Source organism: Drosophila obscura, unplaced genomic scaffold (assembly GCF_018151105.1).
Source record: "Drosophila obscura isolate BZ-5 IFL unplaced genomic scaffold, ASM1815110v1 contig_4, whole genome shotgun sequence".
NCBI classification, from domain to species: Eukaryota; Metazoa; Arthropoda; class Insecta; order Diptera; family Drosophilidae; genus Drosophila; species Drosophila obscura.
Window position 1 is genome coordinate 3,111,663 of NW_024542828.1, and position 16,422 is coordinate 3,128,084.

General features: G+C 45.0%; 1 protein-coding gene across 2 annotated transcripts in view; it reads left to right on the plus strand.

The window, feature by feature from the left end:
• The window catches only part of LOC111074979 (inositol 1,4,5-trisphosphate receptor), a 25,315-nt gene extending 9,046 nt beyond the window's left edge, over positions 1–16,269 (plus strand). Inside the window, exons 2-20 of one of the 2 annotated variants that reach the window (XM_022368026.2) lie at positions 4,616–4,890; positions 4,961–5,031; positions 5,100–5,215; positions 5,287–6,085; positions 6,144–7,366; positions 7,434–7,609; positions 7,674–7,829; positions 7,887–8,040; positions 8,102–8,246; positions 8,333–8,359; positions 8,445–9,112; positions 9,864–10,364; positions 10,427–13,204; positions 13,271–13,463; positions 13,541–13,669; positions 13,818–13,990; positions 14,051–14,215; positions 14,274–14,735; positions 14,803–16,269. In XM_022368026.2, coding sequence (XP_022223718.2) covers positions 4,790–4,890; positions 4,961–5,031; positions 5,100–5,215; positions 5,287–6,085; positions 6,144–7,366; positions 7,434–7,609; positions 7,674–7,829; positions 7,887–8,040; positions 8,102–8,246; positions 8,333–8,359; positions 8,445–9,112; positions 9,864–10,364; positions 10,427–13,204; positions 13,271–13,463; positions 13,541–13,669; positions 13,818–13,990; positions 14,051–14,215; positions 14,274–14,735; positions 14,803–15,369 — 8,604 coding nt within the window. In that variant the 5' untranslated portion in view covers positions 4,616–4,789 and the 3' untranslated portion in view covers positions 15,370–16,269. The remainder of the gene's footprint in view (positions 1–4,615; positions 4,891–4,960; positions 5,032–5,099; positions 5,216–5,286; positions 6,086–6,143; positions 7,367–7,433; positions 7,610–7,673; positions 7,830–7,886; positions 8,041–8,101; positions 8,247–8,332; positions 8,360–8,444; positions 9,113–9,863; positions 10,365–10,426; positions 13,205–13,270; positions 13,464–13,540; positions 13,670–13,817; positions 13,991–14,050; positions 14,216–14,273; positions 14,736–14,802) is intronic. The other variant, XM_041595149.1, reaches the window with a different exon arrangement.
• The last annotated feature ends 153 nt before the right edge of the window (positions 16,270–16,422 follow it).

The window sequence follows — 16,422 nt, forward strand, 5'->3', positions numbered from 1 at the left end:
GTGTTGTAATTAAGGAATGTTTTTAATTTAATTTAATATTTTATTTTAATTCTCGAATATTTTACATCTTCAGAATTCTTCCTTACATAGTTTGAATAACATTGGACGATCGAATTCAGTCAGTGTAACTAAATTCCAAACTTCGGAACTTGGGAATTTGTTCATCTGCAACAAAAACTTGCTGAAATTTGTTCCACAATTTCACTCCAGAGCAAGCACTCACCAATCCCTGCTTAAGTTCATCTGGTTTATCTTTTACGTCTTTCAATTGAAGACGTCTGTCATTGTTAAACCCATTTTCCTTTAAAGCGGTAACAAAGAACCACAGAAGTTGAAGAAAAGGAAATGTATAATTCCATAACTGGTGCTAAGAAAGTCCAAGCGCTTACACTTTCTGATAAAAATTATTAAATGCTCTGCATACATTCATCTTGAATATCGCCAGGTACTAAATCTAGACACTCCAGGGTGTTTGCGTACTTTGCAATAATTTCACCAATGTTTACAAAGTCACATTCAATGGTAAGCAATGATAATCTTTTGATCTGCGGACATACTGGCAAGTCTAATAGAATTTCGAAATACATCAGGGATAGCTGTTCCAATTCAGGATATAAATAATCCTCTCTCATATCTGGTGTAGATTCGAATTTCCCAACAGTCAATTTGCGAAGTTTCTTTAGATGGGAGCATATTTTGAAAATATTTAGCATCTCGCTCGCTTCTACTTTCAATTTTTCTAAGTGAATCTGTTTCCGTATATTGTTCCCTGAAACAAATTTAAAGCACTTGTCAGAGAATTTCTTTTCGTATGTAGTAATTGAAAATTCTTACCTTGGACCATCGAAATTTCCTTCAATTCCAAATCCTTACAGTATGGATTTACGTACTGGAGCAGATCCATTCCGCGATAAAAGTAACTATTTATGCAAAGAGTTTTTATGCATGCCATGTTTAAAACCGGTTTGAACGCGCTATATTTTCATTTGTTATCTTCAAATCGACATGTTCCAGGTTAATGCAGTACTTTTCTATGAGTTCTCCAAGTTGATCCATTACATTAGTACATTGTATTGAAATATAACCAACAGTGGATCCGCATAATGACAGAATAACTTTTAATTCGTCGTCTAAATAGTTCTGTGAACAGAGTTTACTCCAGACGAAAAGTGGATTATATTTTTCTCTAGCGTGGTAGGCAAACGCGCATCTAAGCTGTTGGCTTGCTAGAGCCAATTGCAATCGGTCTTTCTCTTCGAGGTATCCAAAGACTTTGTCAATGATCTCGAGTGGTAAATTTTTTTATCATTTTGAAGCAGAAATAAGAACACCACACGTTCTGAGTAAAGAGTCTTGAGAGAATGAATTATATCGAAGTTTCCCGTATGTCCAGTGAAAAATAGTTTATAGCCACTCTAAAACTCCTTCAAATGTAGTTGGAAACGTAGTTTGTCGATTATGTATGTGTACCGGCAACTGGTTAAAGAAAGAAAAAGAATTTAAATTTGGTTTGGTGTTCTCCTCACTTCCGATTTTGTCGACTAAGCTATGTGACTGTAGACGCGCGCGGCTCGGCTCTTCTATTCATTCACGAGCTTCACTTCTCGCACATATATTATGTATGTATGTATATATATTATATATATAAAATATATATAATTTCATCATGCTCGCACCCAATACACACTCTCGCGCAATAGAGAAAGAAATTCTATGCTTCATTTTATTGCTCTCTCAGCAAAAAAAACCAAAATGTGAGCAATAATTTCACAAGCATGCAATCATTATACCAGGTAGGTCGACGAGGATAGGGTTAGGGTATATTCTTTTTGTGTGGATTATGTACATTTGTATGTATGTGTAATACACATTTTATAAATTTTAAACATCTTTAAAAGGTTCGTATATTATAATACCCTGCACTCATATAACAATAATTTTAAATTTGAAGAATAATAAAATTTCAAAATTAGTGTTTCAGTAGTGTATTTCAACAGGGTAGGGTATTAAAGAAGCGACTCCGGCTAGACCTGTGACTTCTGACAAAAGTCGCGATTAAGGCAGGCTTCGACTTTCAAATAAAGCACTTCATTCTTCCATCTGGATAAGTTTCAGATAACATACATATATATGTACATATGTACATTAATCTGGGCTTGTGGATAACATCTGCGGTCAATTCGTATTTCCTTCATAGCCCTATGGGTGGGTGAGCTCTCTATATAAGACTCTCTGGTAGCTCCTCATTTGTATGCCGTTGGGGTATTCCCTGAAGCTCCAACTAATCACCAGAAATAAATAACGACAAGAAACACTCATATTGATCATTCCATATATAATTTATTCCATATGATATTTTGGGCAGGGCAGCGGTATAATAAAATAAATAAATACAAATTTCGATGTCTAAAACTACATGCGAGTATTGCCATTTGCATAAGTTTGGATTCAAAGCTATAAATAAATAAAGTAAATGTTTATTTTTCTATCAATTTTAAACTGAATGAATAATATCACAAAAACTATTTGCATTTTCTGGTAATAATAAAAGTGTGTATCTGGGAATCACTTGACTAAGAAAAATGTAAGACGCTTTTATCGTTAACAAAAATACGTTTTTCTTCTTAAAATTACAATTTTTGTATCTAAAATAGTTTGAAAATAATTTAAGTAAAATATGTTTCCGAATTTCAGAAAAAAATTCCTGAACATTTGAGGGAAGTAATAAAAGAACTCGTACAATCACTTAAAGATTGTGTAATATAAACTTTTGGTATAATTAGTACACACAAAAAAAAGTGGGGAATAGTGGGAAGTAAACAATCTGATAATTGCTATATGCAATGGAAAGCATTGGGCATAATATATTTTTAGTACATATATACTTTTAATTACTTGTAAAGATCAAGATTAGTACTAAACAATATGTACGTGTATTGCTGGGCTTTAACAATAGGATGAAAATAGTTTTGACTTTGAGATTACCAATGTTATGGGATTTTCAACTGATTTTCTTTTATTGTTGGCTAAAATACATATGCATAGATACATATGTATGTACATATGTATGTATGCGAAACACACCTTCTGTGACCCAGCAGCCTCTTCAAGAGGGGGGAAAACTTTTCTCATACGGCAACTTTCGCTAACATTTCACTAAAAACTTGTGAGCACTTGCTGAGAGGCTCCTTCAAACAAAAAACCCCCCTTCAGTAAACTTGTGTGTGTGTGTGTGTTTCGATGCCTTGAAAATCGGGAAAAACAATGGCAATGCTGTGTAGATACAGATACGAATGTATATTGTCTACCCATAGAATAATTTCTGTGCTCATTCGTAATGCAGCCATTATCTACAGACAATTGTGGAAAGAAATCATAAAAATCATACTACAAGCGTCCAACAAAAATCGTTAAAAGCGACAACTTTTTCAATGGGGAAACAAAAAAGCCCAGTGAAATGGGGAAAAGCAGCCGGCGGAATGGAAATGTCTGTTAAAAGTATTAAGCATACGCCAGAGTGTCCCAAGAAGTGAAAGGCATGAGAGGGTGGAACCCCACACACATAAATATTAACCATACACTGGGCGCACTTTTTGTCAAAGGGGGGTACCCATTACAGGCGGTAATGCCATGTTAGGGGTGGCAACACAAATTGTTCAAATAGGGGGGTTGGTCCATAAATATTTTATAACTCAATAAACAAAAAAGAAAGAAAAAACGAACAACAACAGCAACATACATCACCCCCCCGTAAGAATACATTACCAATTAGGGTTAATATAAATCTATATAATCAGCGAAAAGAATAATACAAAATAAAGAGTTTGATTTTGGTAAAGGTTAGACTTAAATTTGTGATTTTTTATGGATTGTCTGGAGCAGTTTTTCCACATTTAATTTCATGGAAAATACTTTTATAAGCGAAAGATTAATTTTTTTGTACGAATTAGATAGCAAGATGGTACGCAACTGGGAACTATAAATATAATCTAGACGTAGGAAAGCTTAAAGACAGTTATTAAAGGCTAAAACAGGTTTTAAATTGTCATATAGTAGGTATGTACATATGTATACAGATGGTTCTATATACACACCGCTTATATTATCTGAGAGAATTGTATGTGATTCCATCTGAGAACAGAACGATTTAAAGTATACAAGACCCAAAGACTAAACACTGGAAATGACAAAGAACATTTGAGATGTTTCCCTTGCAAAATACATATTCCTGAAGAGAAACCTATCTAAAGTATCTCTGGATAAATTGAAATCAAACATTCTGTTAAATCACATTTCAATTGGGGGAATTTTTCCCTTGTATTGTCTTTATTCCCAATTAAAAGACGCTAATGTATATGAAAGCCCATAAACAATGCCCTTAAACGTACTCTTGAGATTTTAATGGGGTAATCAAAACCTTTTGTACGAATTAATTTATAGTTTAATTGCATTTGAATTGTATATAATTGAATGCTACTTCAAACGCAAACAAAATCAATTATAAATGGTATATAATACATATATGTATACATACGAGTACAAAAAGCATCCGTTCCCCCCTTTGCAAATATCGTTAACATAATGTTTGTTCTCTTTCTCTATGAAACACCCGCAGAACATAACGAGAGGGAGGACAAATCATTGCAATTAATTCGCGTAACCGAGCCAACACAAAAGCCACGAGAAGACACGAGCGGCACGTGACAGAGAGGCAGAGAACCCCCGGAGGCCAACACACACACATCCTCCTCTGGCATTCTCTGGGCCCCCCCTCACTACCAAACAAAACATGGGTGACAATATAATTGGCTCTGCGAGCTTCCTGCACTTGGGGGACATTGTCTCCCTCTATGCAGAGGGCAGCGTATGCGGATTCTTGAGCACACTTGGGTAAGTATCCTCCTGCAGCAAAACTGTTGCTGAATCTTTCACGTTTGCTAAACGTTTGCTTCTTCGACAGCCTGGTGGATGATCGCACAGTGGTATGCCCCGAGGCGGGGGACTTGAGTTGTCCGCCCAAAAAGTTTCGAGGTAAGTCGTAGAGCAAAAGTTAACCCCACTGAGAGAATCCCCATACTGATTTGTGTCTATCCCTTCAGATTGCTTGATCAAAATATGTCCCATGAATCGATATTCCGCACAGAAGCAGTTTTGGAAGGCAGCCAAACAATCAGCCAGCTCCAACACAGATCCCAATCTGCTCAAGAGATTGCATGTAAGCGAAAAACAGGAACCGAATCCCCAGAAAGATTTTTGCTTAAAGATTATGTCCGTCTCCATTTGCAGCATGCGGCCGAGATTGAAAAGAAACAAAACGAAACGGAGAACAAGAAGCTGCTGGGCACATCCATTCAATATGGCCGTGCTGTGGTGCAGCTCCTGCATCTAAAGTCGAACAAATATCTGACTGTGAACAAGCGACTGCCCTCGCTGCTCGAGAAGAATGCGATGCGCGTGTATCTGGATGCGAACGGGAATGAGGGCTCCTGGTTCTACATCAAACCGTTCTACAAGCTCCGCTCCATCGGTGACTATGTGGTGGTGGGGGATAAGGTGATACTCAGTCCGGTGAATGCCGATCAGCAGAATCTACATGTGGCAGCCAGCTACGAGCTGCCCGATAATCCCGGCTGCAAGGAGGTGAACGTCTTGAACTCCTCCACATCGTGGAAAATCTCGCTGTTTATGGAGCACAAGGAGAACCAGGAGCACATACTCAAGGGAGGCGATGTGGTGCGTCTGTTCCATGCGGAACAGGAGAAATTTCTCACCATGGACGAGTACAAGAAGCAGTATCATGTGTTTCTAAGGACCACAGGACGCACCAGTGCCACGGCAGCCACCAGCAGCAAGGCCCTGTGGGAGATTGAAGTGGTGCAGCATGACTCGTGTCGCGGTGGAGCAGGTGATTGGAATTCCCTGTATCGCTTTAAGCATTTGGCCACGGGACACTATCTGGCCGCTGAAGCAGAGGTGGATGTGGTCGCTGGAATCTCAGCCTCTACGGTGGCGGCACATGAACTGCTGCTGGCGGACTGCAGCAAGGATTCGGGATTGAGTTCTACAATGAATTCAACACTAAATGGTGAGAATCGCCCCTGTGAGAGTAACTTCCTCCAACTCTAATCTCTTCTTCTTCACAGAAAAACCCAAAGGGAAGCAATATCGACTCGTTTCCGTGCCCTATTCCGCTGACATTGCGTCGGTTTTTGTGCTGGATGCCACCACCATGGCCCGACCGGACAGCCTGGTGCCACAGTCCAGCTATGTGCGGCTGCAGCACATCTGCTCCAATACGTGGGTGCATGCCACATCGATACCTATCGATGCGGACGACGACAAGCCGGTGATGTCGAAGGTCTGCTGTTCCCCCATCAAAGAGGACAAAGAGGCCTTTGCCTTAATACCCGTCTCGCCCGTGGAAGTGCGTGATTTGGATTTTGCCAACGACGCGTGCAAGGTGCTGGCGCTGGTCACCAGCAAGCTGGACAATGGCAGCATCTCGATCAATGAGCGGCGGGCGTTGATCTCTTTGCTGCAGGATATTGTCTACTTTATAGCCGGAATGGAGAATGAGCAGAACAAGACAAAGGCATTGGAGTTCACCATCAAGAATCCAATCAGGGACCGCCAGAAGCTGCTGCGAGAGCAGTACATACTCAAGCAGCTGTTCAAGATACTCCAGGGACCGTTCCAAGAGCACACCGCAGGAGATGGTCCCTTTCTGAGGTTAGATGAGCTGGGAGACCCCAAGAATGCGCCGTACAAGAACATCTTTAGGCTGTGCTACCGCATACTGCGGCTGTCGCAGCAGGACTATCGCAAGAATCAGGAATACATTGCCAAGCACTTTGGCCTCATGCAAAAGCAGATCGGCTACGACATCCTGGCCGAGGACACCATCACCGCGCTGCTGCACAACAATCGCAAGCTGCTGGAGAAGCACATCACCGCCGCCGAGATTGAGACATTTGTGGGTCTCGTGCGTAAGAATATGCACAACTGGGACTCGCGTTTCCTCGACTATCTGTCCGATTTGTGTGTGTCGAATCGCAAGGCCATTGCCGTCACCCAGGAGCTGATCTGCAAGAGTGTCCTCAGCGACAAGAACAAGGACATACTCATCGAGACGCAGGTGAAGGCCCTGAAGAGCAGTTCGACATTGGTGCGCTGCTACAAGGGCACCACCGAGGATGTGTGCCTGGCCACGCTCACCGAAGTGGCGGGCGATGACGAGGATCGTTCCGATGTGCACTCCACATCCACCACCACCACATGGGACAGCGCTAGTTTGAATGAAGATGAGGAGGACCTGATCTCGCCGGGGGAAAAATATGAAATACATTTGAAATGGACAGGACAACCGGTGAGGGGCAGAGAGGCAATTGAATGCGATGCAGTATAAGAAGATTATAATTGTTACCTTATTTTAGACCTCTCGATCGATGGCAGATCTGGCCGATTCAGTGGCCGATGGCTCCGAACAGGATGCGGCCATACTCAATTACTATCGCCATCAGTTGAATCTGTACTCCAATATGTGCTTAAACCGTCAGTACTTGGCCCTAAATGAACTCTCGCCACGCCTGGACATTGATTTGATTCTCAAGTGAGAGTTTTGCTTATAGAACACAGACAGAAACCAACCTGATAATGTGTAACCTTTTTCGCAGATGCATGTCGGATGAAACGATGCCCTACGAGCTGCGTGCCTCCTTCTGTCGTCTGATGCTGCATTTGCATGTGGATCGTGATCCCCAGGAGCCTGTTACACCTGTGAAATATGCACGTCTGTGGAGTGAAATACACACAAAGATGTCCATTATGGAGTGAGTAGACCCCAGAAGAATTCTGTTAGCAGTTCTGCAATTATCCGTTGATTGCAGCTACGATGGCAAGAACCAGCAACCGGATCAGAATAAACAGGCATGTCGTGCCAAATTCAACACCACCATTGCCTTTGTGGAGAACTATCTGTGCAATGTGGCCACCAAAGTGTGGCTCTTTACCGATCAAGAGCAGAATAAACTCACATTTGAGGTGGGAGATCCGATAGAGAGACTGACTATAAATCTCTAGCTGAATTGTTTTTTTTTTGTAGGTGGTAAAGCTGGCCAGAGATTTGATATACTTTGGCTTCTACAGCTTCAGTGATCTGTTGAGGCTAACCAAGACGCTGCTCTCCATTCTGGACTGTGTGTCGGATACCTCGACGGGTGGAGCCTTTGCCAGCACAGATATTGATTGTAAGTAACCGCAAAAGATAAAGATAATATAAATATATCTAGAGTTTTGTTCATTTGTCATTTTGATTGGTGTTTTCATTGACAAGCTGTCGAAGAGGAGACAAAAGCCGAGGGTAATCATTCATTCCGAGAAGATCTAAAGGAACTGCTATATATATTTATTTATTTATTTATTCTGATTTTTACCCCACATTAAAGCTGAAGGCGGTGTCCTGCGTTCCATTGGTGACATAAATACAGTGATGACATCGTTGGCCCTCGGATCCGTGGGTCAGGCCATTGCTGCCCCTTCTATGGCCCTGCAGCAGCGCAAGAGCGTGTCCCAACTGATGAAGGAGTACCCTTTGGTGATGGACACCAAACTCAAGATCATAGAGATACTCCAGTTTATACTGGATGTGCGCTTAGACTACAGAATCAGCTGCTTGCTGTCCATCTTCAAGCGAGAGTTTGACGAATCCGATGTGGCCGCTGCCACCTCGAATGGAGGAGAGTCTGGCACGCCACCGGCCCAGCAGCAGCAACAGCAACAGTCGCAGCCATCACCTTTGAGCACACCCAATGAGGCCAGCGATCCCATGGACAACGCAGAGTCCATGGCTGCTGCAGCAGCAGAGGCAGCGGCCGCCACTGCGCGACAGAAGAACATCGACCTGGAGTCCATTGGCGTGCAGGCGGAGGGGATCTTTGATTGCGAGCGCAGCGATGCAGCCAATCTGGATTTGGATGGCCAGGGCGGACGCACATTTCTGCGCGTTCTTCTCCATCTGATAATGCACGACTATGCGCCTTTGGTTTCGGGTGCACTGCATCTGCTTTTCCGTCACTTTAGCCAGCGCCAGGAGGTCCTGCAGGCCTTTCGACAGGTGTGTGTTCACCAGGGGGAGAGAGAGATTACATTTTATCATTGATTTTTCAATGCTCTTGCAAGTATATAAATATAATCCAGAAAGTAGTTTTTTATGTTGTAAAAGTAGAATAATTGCTACAAAACGATGTTTAGAGTTTCTAGAATTTGTACGATTTAGAACCAGCGATGGGCAGGCTTTTTGAATTTGTTTTGTATTATTCTCGGGCATTTTCTTTTCCATTTTTCGCTTGTGCTTCTCGAGTCGAGCAGCAATCTGACCCCGACAAAGGACACGTGTCCACTGCCGCTTTAGAGCTATAATTTTAGTAGAATGATCATCAATGACCCATCTTCTATGCTTTACTATTGAAATTTGCAAGAGTATTGTAGTCCTACGGCATGCCGTTGAGTTGATCTTATATGTAGCTTTCGTATTCAACTAACACTTTAAGCGATCTAATACTCATCTTTTCTCTTGTGTTTGCATGCGCTAACTCTCTCAATCTCTCTCTCTATATAATAAACCATCATATATATATCGATCGAACCGTATATAATCGTATTTCATAAATATAACAAAATAACTAAACCTACACCAAAACTTATACTCGCATATAAAAATAACTAACAAAAGTGGACGTATTCCGCATACCGTACTGAACGCTCTTTTGATTTTGTATGTACCCATGATATTTTGAAAACGAAACCTCTACGCGGAGGATTCCCTACACAGATCCTAACTTTTATAATTGTCTGCCCCCTTGCAGGTGCAACTGCTCGTCTCGGATAGCGATGTGGAGTCGTACAAGCAGATCAAATCCGATCTGGATATACTACGGCAAAGTGTGGAGAAGTCCGAGCTGTGGGTGTACAAGGCCAAGGCCACCGACGAGTTGGGGGGCACAGATCCTGCTGGGGATGCCGTCAATGTGGAGTACAATGCGGCTCTGTCCCAGGAGCAGCGCAACGAGTACCGCAAGGTCAAGGAGATCCTGATGCGAATGAACAAATTCTGCGTCACGGCCTCTGGTCATGGCCTCGGATCATCGGTGGTGAAGCCGCGCAAGCATGAACAGCGTCTCCTAAGGAATGTGGGTGTGCACACGGTCGTACTGGATCTGCTGCAGAATCCCTACGACGAGAAGGACGATGAACTGATGAAGGAACTGATGTGCTTGGCCCACGAATTCCTGCAGAACTTTTGCCTGGGCAATCAGCAGAATCAGGTTCTGCTCCACAATCATCTCGATTTGTTCCTGAATCCCGGAGTAAAACATTTAAATATTTATATTTAGTTCAAGCATTCTAATAACTATGGAATCCCCTGCAGATACTCGAAGCCAAGACAGTGTGCGCCATCTTCAAGGATAACCTGGCACTCTGCAATGAGGTGACGGATAAGGTGGTCCAACATTTTGTGCACTGCATCGAGATACATGGCAGGCATGTGGCCTATTTGCAGTTCTTGCAGACAATTGTCAAGGCGGAGAATCAGTTCATACGCAAGTGCCAGGACATGGTGATGCAGGAGCTGATCAATTCCGGGGAGGATGTGCTGGTGTTCTACAACGACAAGACCTCGTTCCAGCACTTTGTGCAGATGATGCAGCAGCAGCAGCTGGCCCGCATGGATAAGCTCAGCGACGACAGTCCGCTGAAGTACCACGTGGAGCTGGTCAAGCTGCTGGCCTGCTGCACCATGGGCAAGAACGTCTACACGGAGATCAAGTGCAACAATCTGATCTCGCTGGATGACATCGTCACGATCATCTGCCATCCGCTGTGCATGCCCGAGGTGAAGGAGGCCTATGTGGACTTTCTCAATCACTGCTACATCGACACGGAGGTGGAGATGAAGGAGATCTATGCCTCGGGCCACATGTGGAATCTGTTCGAGAAGAGCTTCCTGGTGGACATCCATCAACTGATCTCAAATGCCGCCGCCAGTGCGAACAAGACGCTGCAGGCGCACGTTCTGAACGGTGTGACCAATCTGCTGGGCAGCTTCTTCTCCAGCCCCTTCTCCGACCAGAGCGCCATCGTGCAGACGCGTCAGTTGATCTTCGTGCAGCTCCTGCAGGCCGCCTACCGCCTCACCCAGTGCAAGTGGATGTCGCTGGCGGACCGATTCAATGTCGAGAACTGCATCCGCACGCTGGTCGATTCGGCCAAGATGCGCAGCATCGCCTTGCCGCTGGAGCTGGAGCAGCAGGTGGCCAATATGTCCAGCAAGACGGCCATGCTCACACGACAGACGACCAAGTGGCTGCTGGCCTCCAAGCAACCGAAATACGAGACCCAGCAGTCGGCCAGCCTCATGCGCTGGGACCGCTCGATCATCGAGGGCCTGCAGGACATTGTCTCGCTGCTGGAAGATCAGCTGAAGCCCGTGGTGGAGGCGGAGCTCTCGCTGCTCGTGGACATCCTCTACCGCTCGGAGTTGCTCTTCCCCGCCGGCACAGAGTCCCGCAAGCGGTGCGAGAGCGGGGGCTTCATCCGCAAACTGATCAAGCACACCGAGAAGCTGCTGGAGGAGAAGGAGGAGCGCATGTGCGTCAAGGTGCTGCGCACCCTTCGCGAGATGATGGCCATCGATGTGAACTACGGCGAGAAGGGGGATGCGCTGCGCCAGACGCTCCTTCTGCGCTACTTCCAGTGCAAGAGCACGCCCAGGCTGGAGGAGGATATGTTGTTGCCCCTTCGAGCAGCCGTGCCGCCCATGTCGGAGATGGCCAAGCAGCACCATCTCGTGACCCACGGACCGGGCGCCAAGTACCTGGCGAGGGCGGGCAAGACCCTACACGAGATGCAGAACCATCTGGACCGCGAGGGTGCCTCCGATCTGGTGGTGGAGCTGGTCATTAAGTCCGTGCACTCGCCCAACATTTTCGTGGAGGCCGTGGAGCTGGGCATCGCGCTGCTGGAGGGCGGCAATCCGATCATCCAGAAGGGCATTTTCCAGAAATTCCTCAGTGACGACCTCAACCAGGCCTTCTTCAAGGTATTCTTCGAGAAGATGAAGGACGCTCAGCAGGAGATCAAGTCCACGGTTACCGTGAACACCACGGACATTGCCGCCAAGGCGCATGAGCACAAGACGGACACGAATCTAGAGTTGGATAAGATCTCTCGCAAGCATGGCTTAAAGAGCAATGGAGTGGTCATCACGGAGGAGCTAAAAAGGGAGCTCCACAATGCCGGACTGGCCACAGTGCGGGCGTATGGCAATGCGCGGAACATACACTCTGGGGAGGAGAGCTCTTCGATCAGTGTGAACAGTCCGCTGGAGGATATACTGGCCGAGAAGCTCGAAAAGCACAAGGACAGCAAAGAACAGCGCAATCAGCTGTCCAACAAGGTGCTCGTCATGCAGCCAATCCTCCGCTTCCTGCAGCTCCTCTGCGAGAATCACAATCCCGACATGCAGAACCTGCTGCGCAATCAGAACAACAAAACGAACAACAATCTGGTGTCCGAGACGCTGATGTTCCTCGACTGCATTTGCGGCTCGACCACAGGCGGCCTGGGTCTCCTGGGGCTCTACATCAACGAGCACAATGTGGCGCTGATTAACCAGACACTGGAAACTCTCACCGAGTACTGCCAGGGGCCCTGCCACGAGAACCAGAACTGCATTGCCACCCACGAATCGAATGGGCTGGACATTATCACGGCTCTGATTCTGAACAACATCAATCCGCTGGGCGAGAACCGCATGGATCTGGTACTGGAGCTAAAGAACAACGCCTCCAAGCTGCTGCTGGCCATCATGGAGAGTCGCGGCGACAGCGAGAATGCGGAGCGCATACTCTACAACATGAATCCCAAGCAACTGGTGGAGGTGGCCTGCAAGGCCTATCACCAGGAGGAGCTCATCGATGAGCATGACGAGGCAGACGAACCGGATGCGGCCACCGACGACGACGATGCCACTGTCAGTCCCCGCGAGGTGGGCCACAACATCTATATATTGTGCCATCAGTTGGCGCAGCACAACAAGGAGCTGGCCGGGCTGCTCAAGGCCTCCGAGGATCCACAATCGGCCAGTTTTGATGCCAAGACCAGCCAAGCCCTCATGTACTATGCGACACACACGGCACAAATTGAGGTAAAGATCTATGAATCTTTTTATAGATTATCTTCTTTATGTAGAAGCATTTTTTGTTCTTTACAGATTGTACGCAATGATCGTACGCTGGAGCAGATTGTTTTTCCCATACCCGAAATCTGCGAGTACTTGACAACGGATACAAAAATCAAAATCCTCAACACTGCCGAACGGGATGATCAGGGCTCGAAGGTGGCTGACTTCTTTGACAAGGCCGAGGAAATGTTCAACGAGATGAAATGGCAAAAGAAGCTTAGAAGTAAGCTTACACTCCGCCTCCTCCTCCCCGTTGGGTCTTAATTTAGGATACTACTCAATGATGGGTTTCTCTTGCAGGTCAACCCCTACTCTTTTGGATCAGCAGCTACATGTCCCTGTGGAGCAATATACTCTTCAATTGTGTGGTCGTCATTAATATAATTGTGGCCCTTTTCTATCCCTTTGACAAGAGTAATACTGTACCAGGTGAGAAAATATATAAGGGGTTCGGTTCAGCTATTAGGACTTAAAGGCGCAGATAAAGAGCGATACATCATAGGATGCTGTCGTGTCTAAGCATATAAAGCAGTGATGGACACGCACACATTCACATACATTTTTCGTTCACTTTCAGAACTGAGTCCGCATATTTCGCTGCTTTTCTGGATCATAATGCTGCTCTCGTTGGTCTTTGTGATAATGCTGCCCCGCGCATCTGGCATACGAACACTTATTGGCTCCGCCATACTGCGCTCAAACTTTTTATTGGGACCAGAGTCAACGCTCTGTTTGCTGGGCGTGGTCACGGTATGTAATCGAATCTCTATAATCTGGAATCTAATCTGTAATCCTAAATCCCGTTTATAGGTCACACTCAAGAGCGTTCACATAGTCAGCATAATGGGCAACAAGGGGACATTGGAGAAGAAATTGATCAAAATAATCACCGATATGCAGTTGCTTTATCATTGCATTTATATTGCATTTTGTTTCTGTGGTCTGATTGTTCATCCCTTCTTTTATTCCTTGTTGGTAAGTTGCTTAATCCTTCTGCTCCTTTTGATCTTTAATCGTATATGTTTTCCACCAGCTCTTTGATGTGGTCTATCGCGAGGAGACGCTGGTCAATGTCATCCGTTCGGTGACACGCAATGGACGTTCGATAGTCCTGACTGCTGTCCTGGCTCTGATTTTGGTCTACTTATTCTCCATCATTGGCTACATGTTCTTTAGGGATGACTTTCTGGTCAGTGTGGACTTTGAGGAGCAGGAGAATGCCGCCTCACCACTGGCCATGCCACCAGTGACCATCTCAGTGCCGCCAGCGGTAGAAGACTTTTGTACGGCGCCCGATGCGCTGGGAAATTGTGCAGGCAGCAAACCAGCAGCGGCAATCCCAACATCGAGCGATGTAGCTGCCGGCGCCAGTGCTGGCGGCGATGTGAAGGAGCGTTCCTGTGACTCCCTGGTCATGTGCATTGTGACCACGTTGAATCAGGGACTGAGGAATGGGGGCGGCATTGGTGATATACTCAGGGCGCCCTCCAGCAAGGTATTCCAACTATCATTTTGATTCACTTCTCCCTGACGATCACTTATGTGTTTTTGTTTCCTTGCAGGAGGGCCTGTTTGTGGCTCGAGTAATCTACGATCTGCTGTTCTTCTTCATTGTGATCATTATCGTTTTGAACCTGATCTTTGGTGTGATTATCGACACCTTTGCCGATCTGCGATCCGAGAAACAGCAGAAGGAGGCCATACTAAAGACGACCTGCTTCGTCTGCTCCCTCAATCGGTCAGCGTTCGACAACAAGACCGTCAGCTTCGAGGAGCACATCAAGAGCGAGCACAACATGTGGCACTATCTGTACTTTATTGTCCTGGTCAAGGTGAAGGATCCAACTGAATTCACCGGTCCCGAAAGCTATGTCTATGCCATGGTTAAGGCTGGCATACTCGAATGGTTTCCCCGCCTGCGGGCCATGTCCCTGGCGGCTGTGGATGCAGACGGCGAGCAGATTGAGCTGCGCAGCATGCAGACTCATCTGCTGGAGACGCAGTTGCTCATCAAAAATCTGTCCACGCAGCTGCACGAGCTCAAGGACCACATGACCGAGCAGCGCAAACAGAAACAGCGTCTGGGTCTGCTCAACACAACGGCAAACAGCCTCCTGCCGTTTCAGTGAGGAGGAAACCGTTTAGAATAGAACACAACCCTTCCTTCTTTGCACTTAGTTTTGGTGAACATTCCGTATGCACCTACATATGTATGTATGTAATATAGAACCCTAAAGTATTGGCAGCATGCGCAATATATGTAGCAACCTCTTCGAAAGTCTCATTCTCAGAGGGTAAACACTCCTGGAGTGATACAAGATTATTTATCTCGAGTATCGAGTGTCCCCGAACTACTTCTTCTGTATTAGATTCGAATTCCAAAAGCAACAAAGAAACTTGCTCAAATAACATCCCTCTAGATATAATCTTCGCAATTCTGTGCAAAGCCGACAACTAACTGAATAACGGAATATATAGTGAACAACTCACACTCAGAGAACTTAGGGCTGTTAACATGTTAATTAGTAGGCGTGTTACGCTTTTTTTCACAATTTAGACAAGGTTTTTCCGCCTTACCTCTACCGTCTTATGCCCTTGTTAACTCTAAAAATACCTGAATGCTAGAATCTAGACCGTAGTTAACTTGAAAATGTTCGCCGAGCGACCTCAAAAAACAATTTTCGAAAACGTTTTACGCTGTTTTAAGTTACTTACTTTAGTTAATTGTTAATACTATATACGAATAATTTCTCATAAGTTTCTTAATACCAGAAACAATCGATTTGCAATCAAAACTAATTATTGTGATTACACTTTTTTCCATTTCTATTTCTATTTCGATTCCGTTCCGTTTTCATTCTTGAATGGTTTACTTAGTACTCGAAACGAGTTTTGTTGGTTAAATTCATTCTAAGCTAACATCTAGATTGTATCCTAAGAGCAACTAAACTACATTTAAGTGCAACTTTATATCTTTACATATAAATGCATATACATAAATATCTTTTAAATAAAGACTATTAAATTGATACGTTGTCACGCTAAGGGGGTTTTTTTCGATTAACAGGACTCCCGATCTCCCACTCGCAACAAGACATGCTACGCCCAGATGGGTCGCTGTAAAGAGGAAACTTTTGGGGCGCATTTCGACGGAAATTAGGAACAATTCCACGAAGGACCTT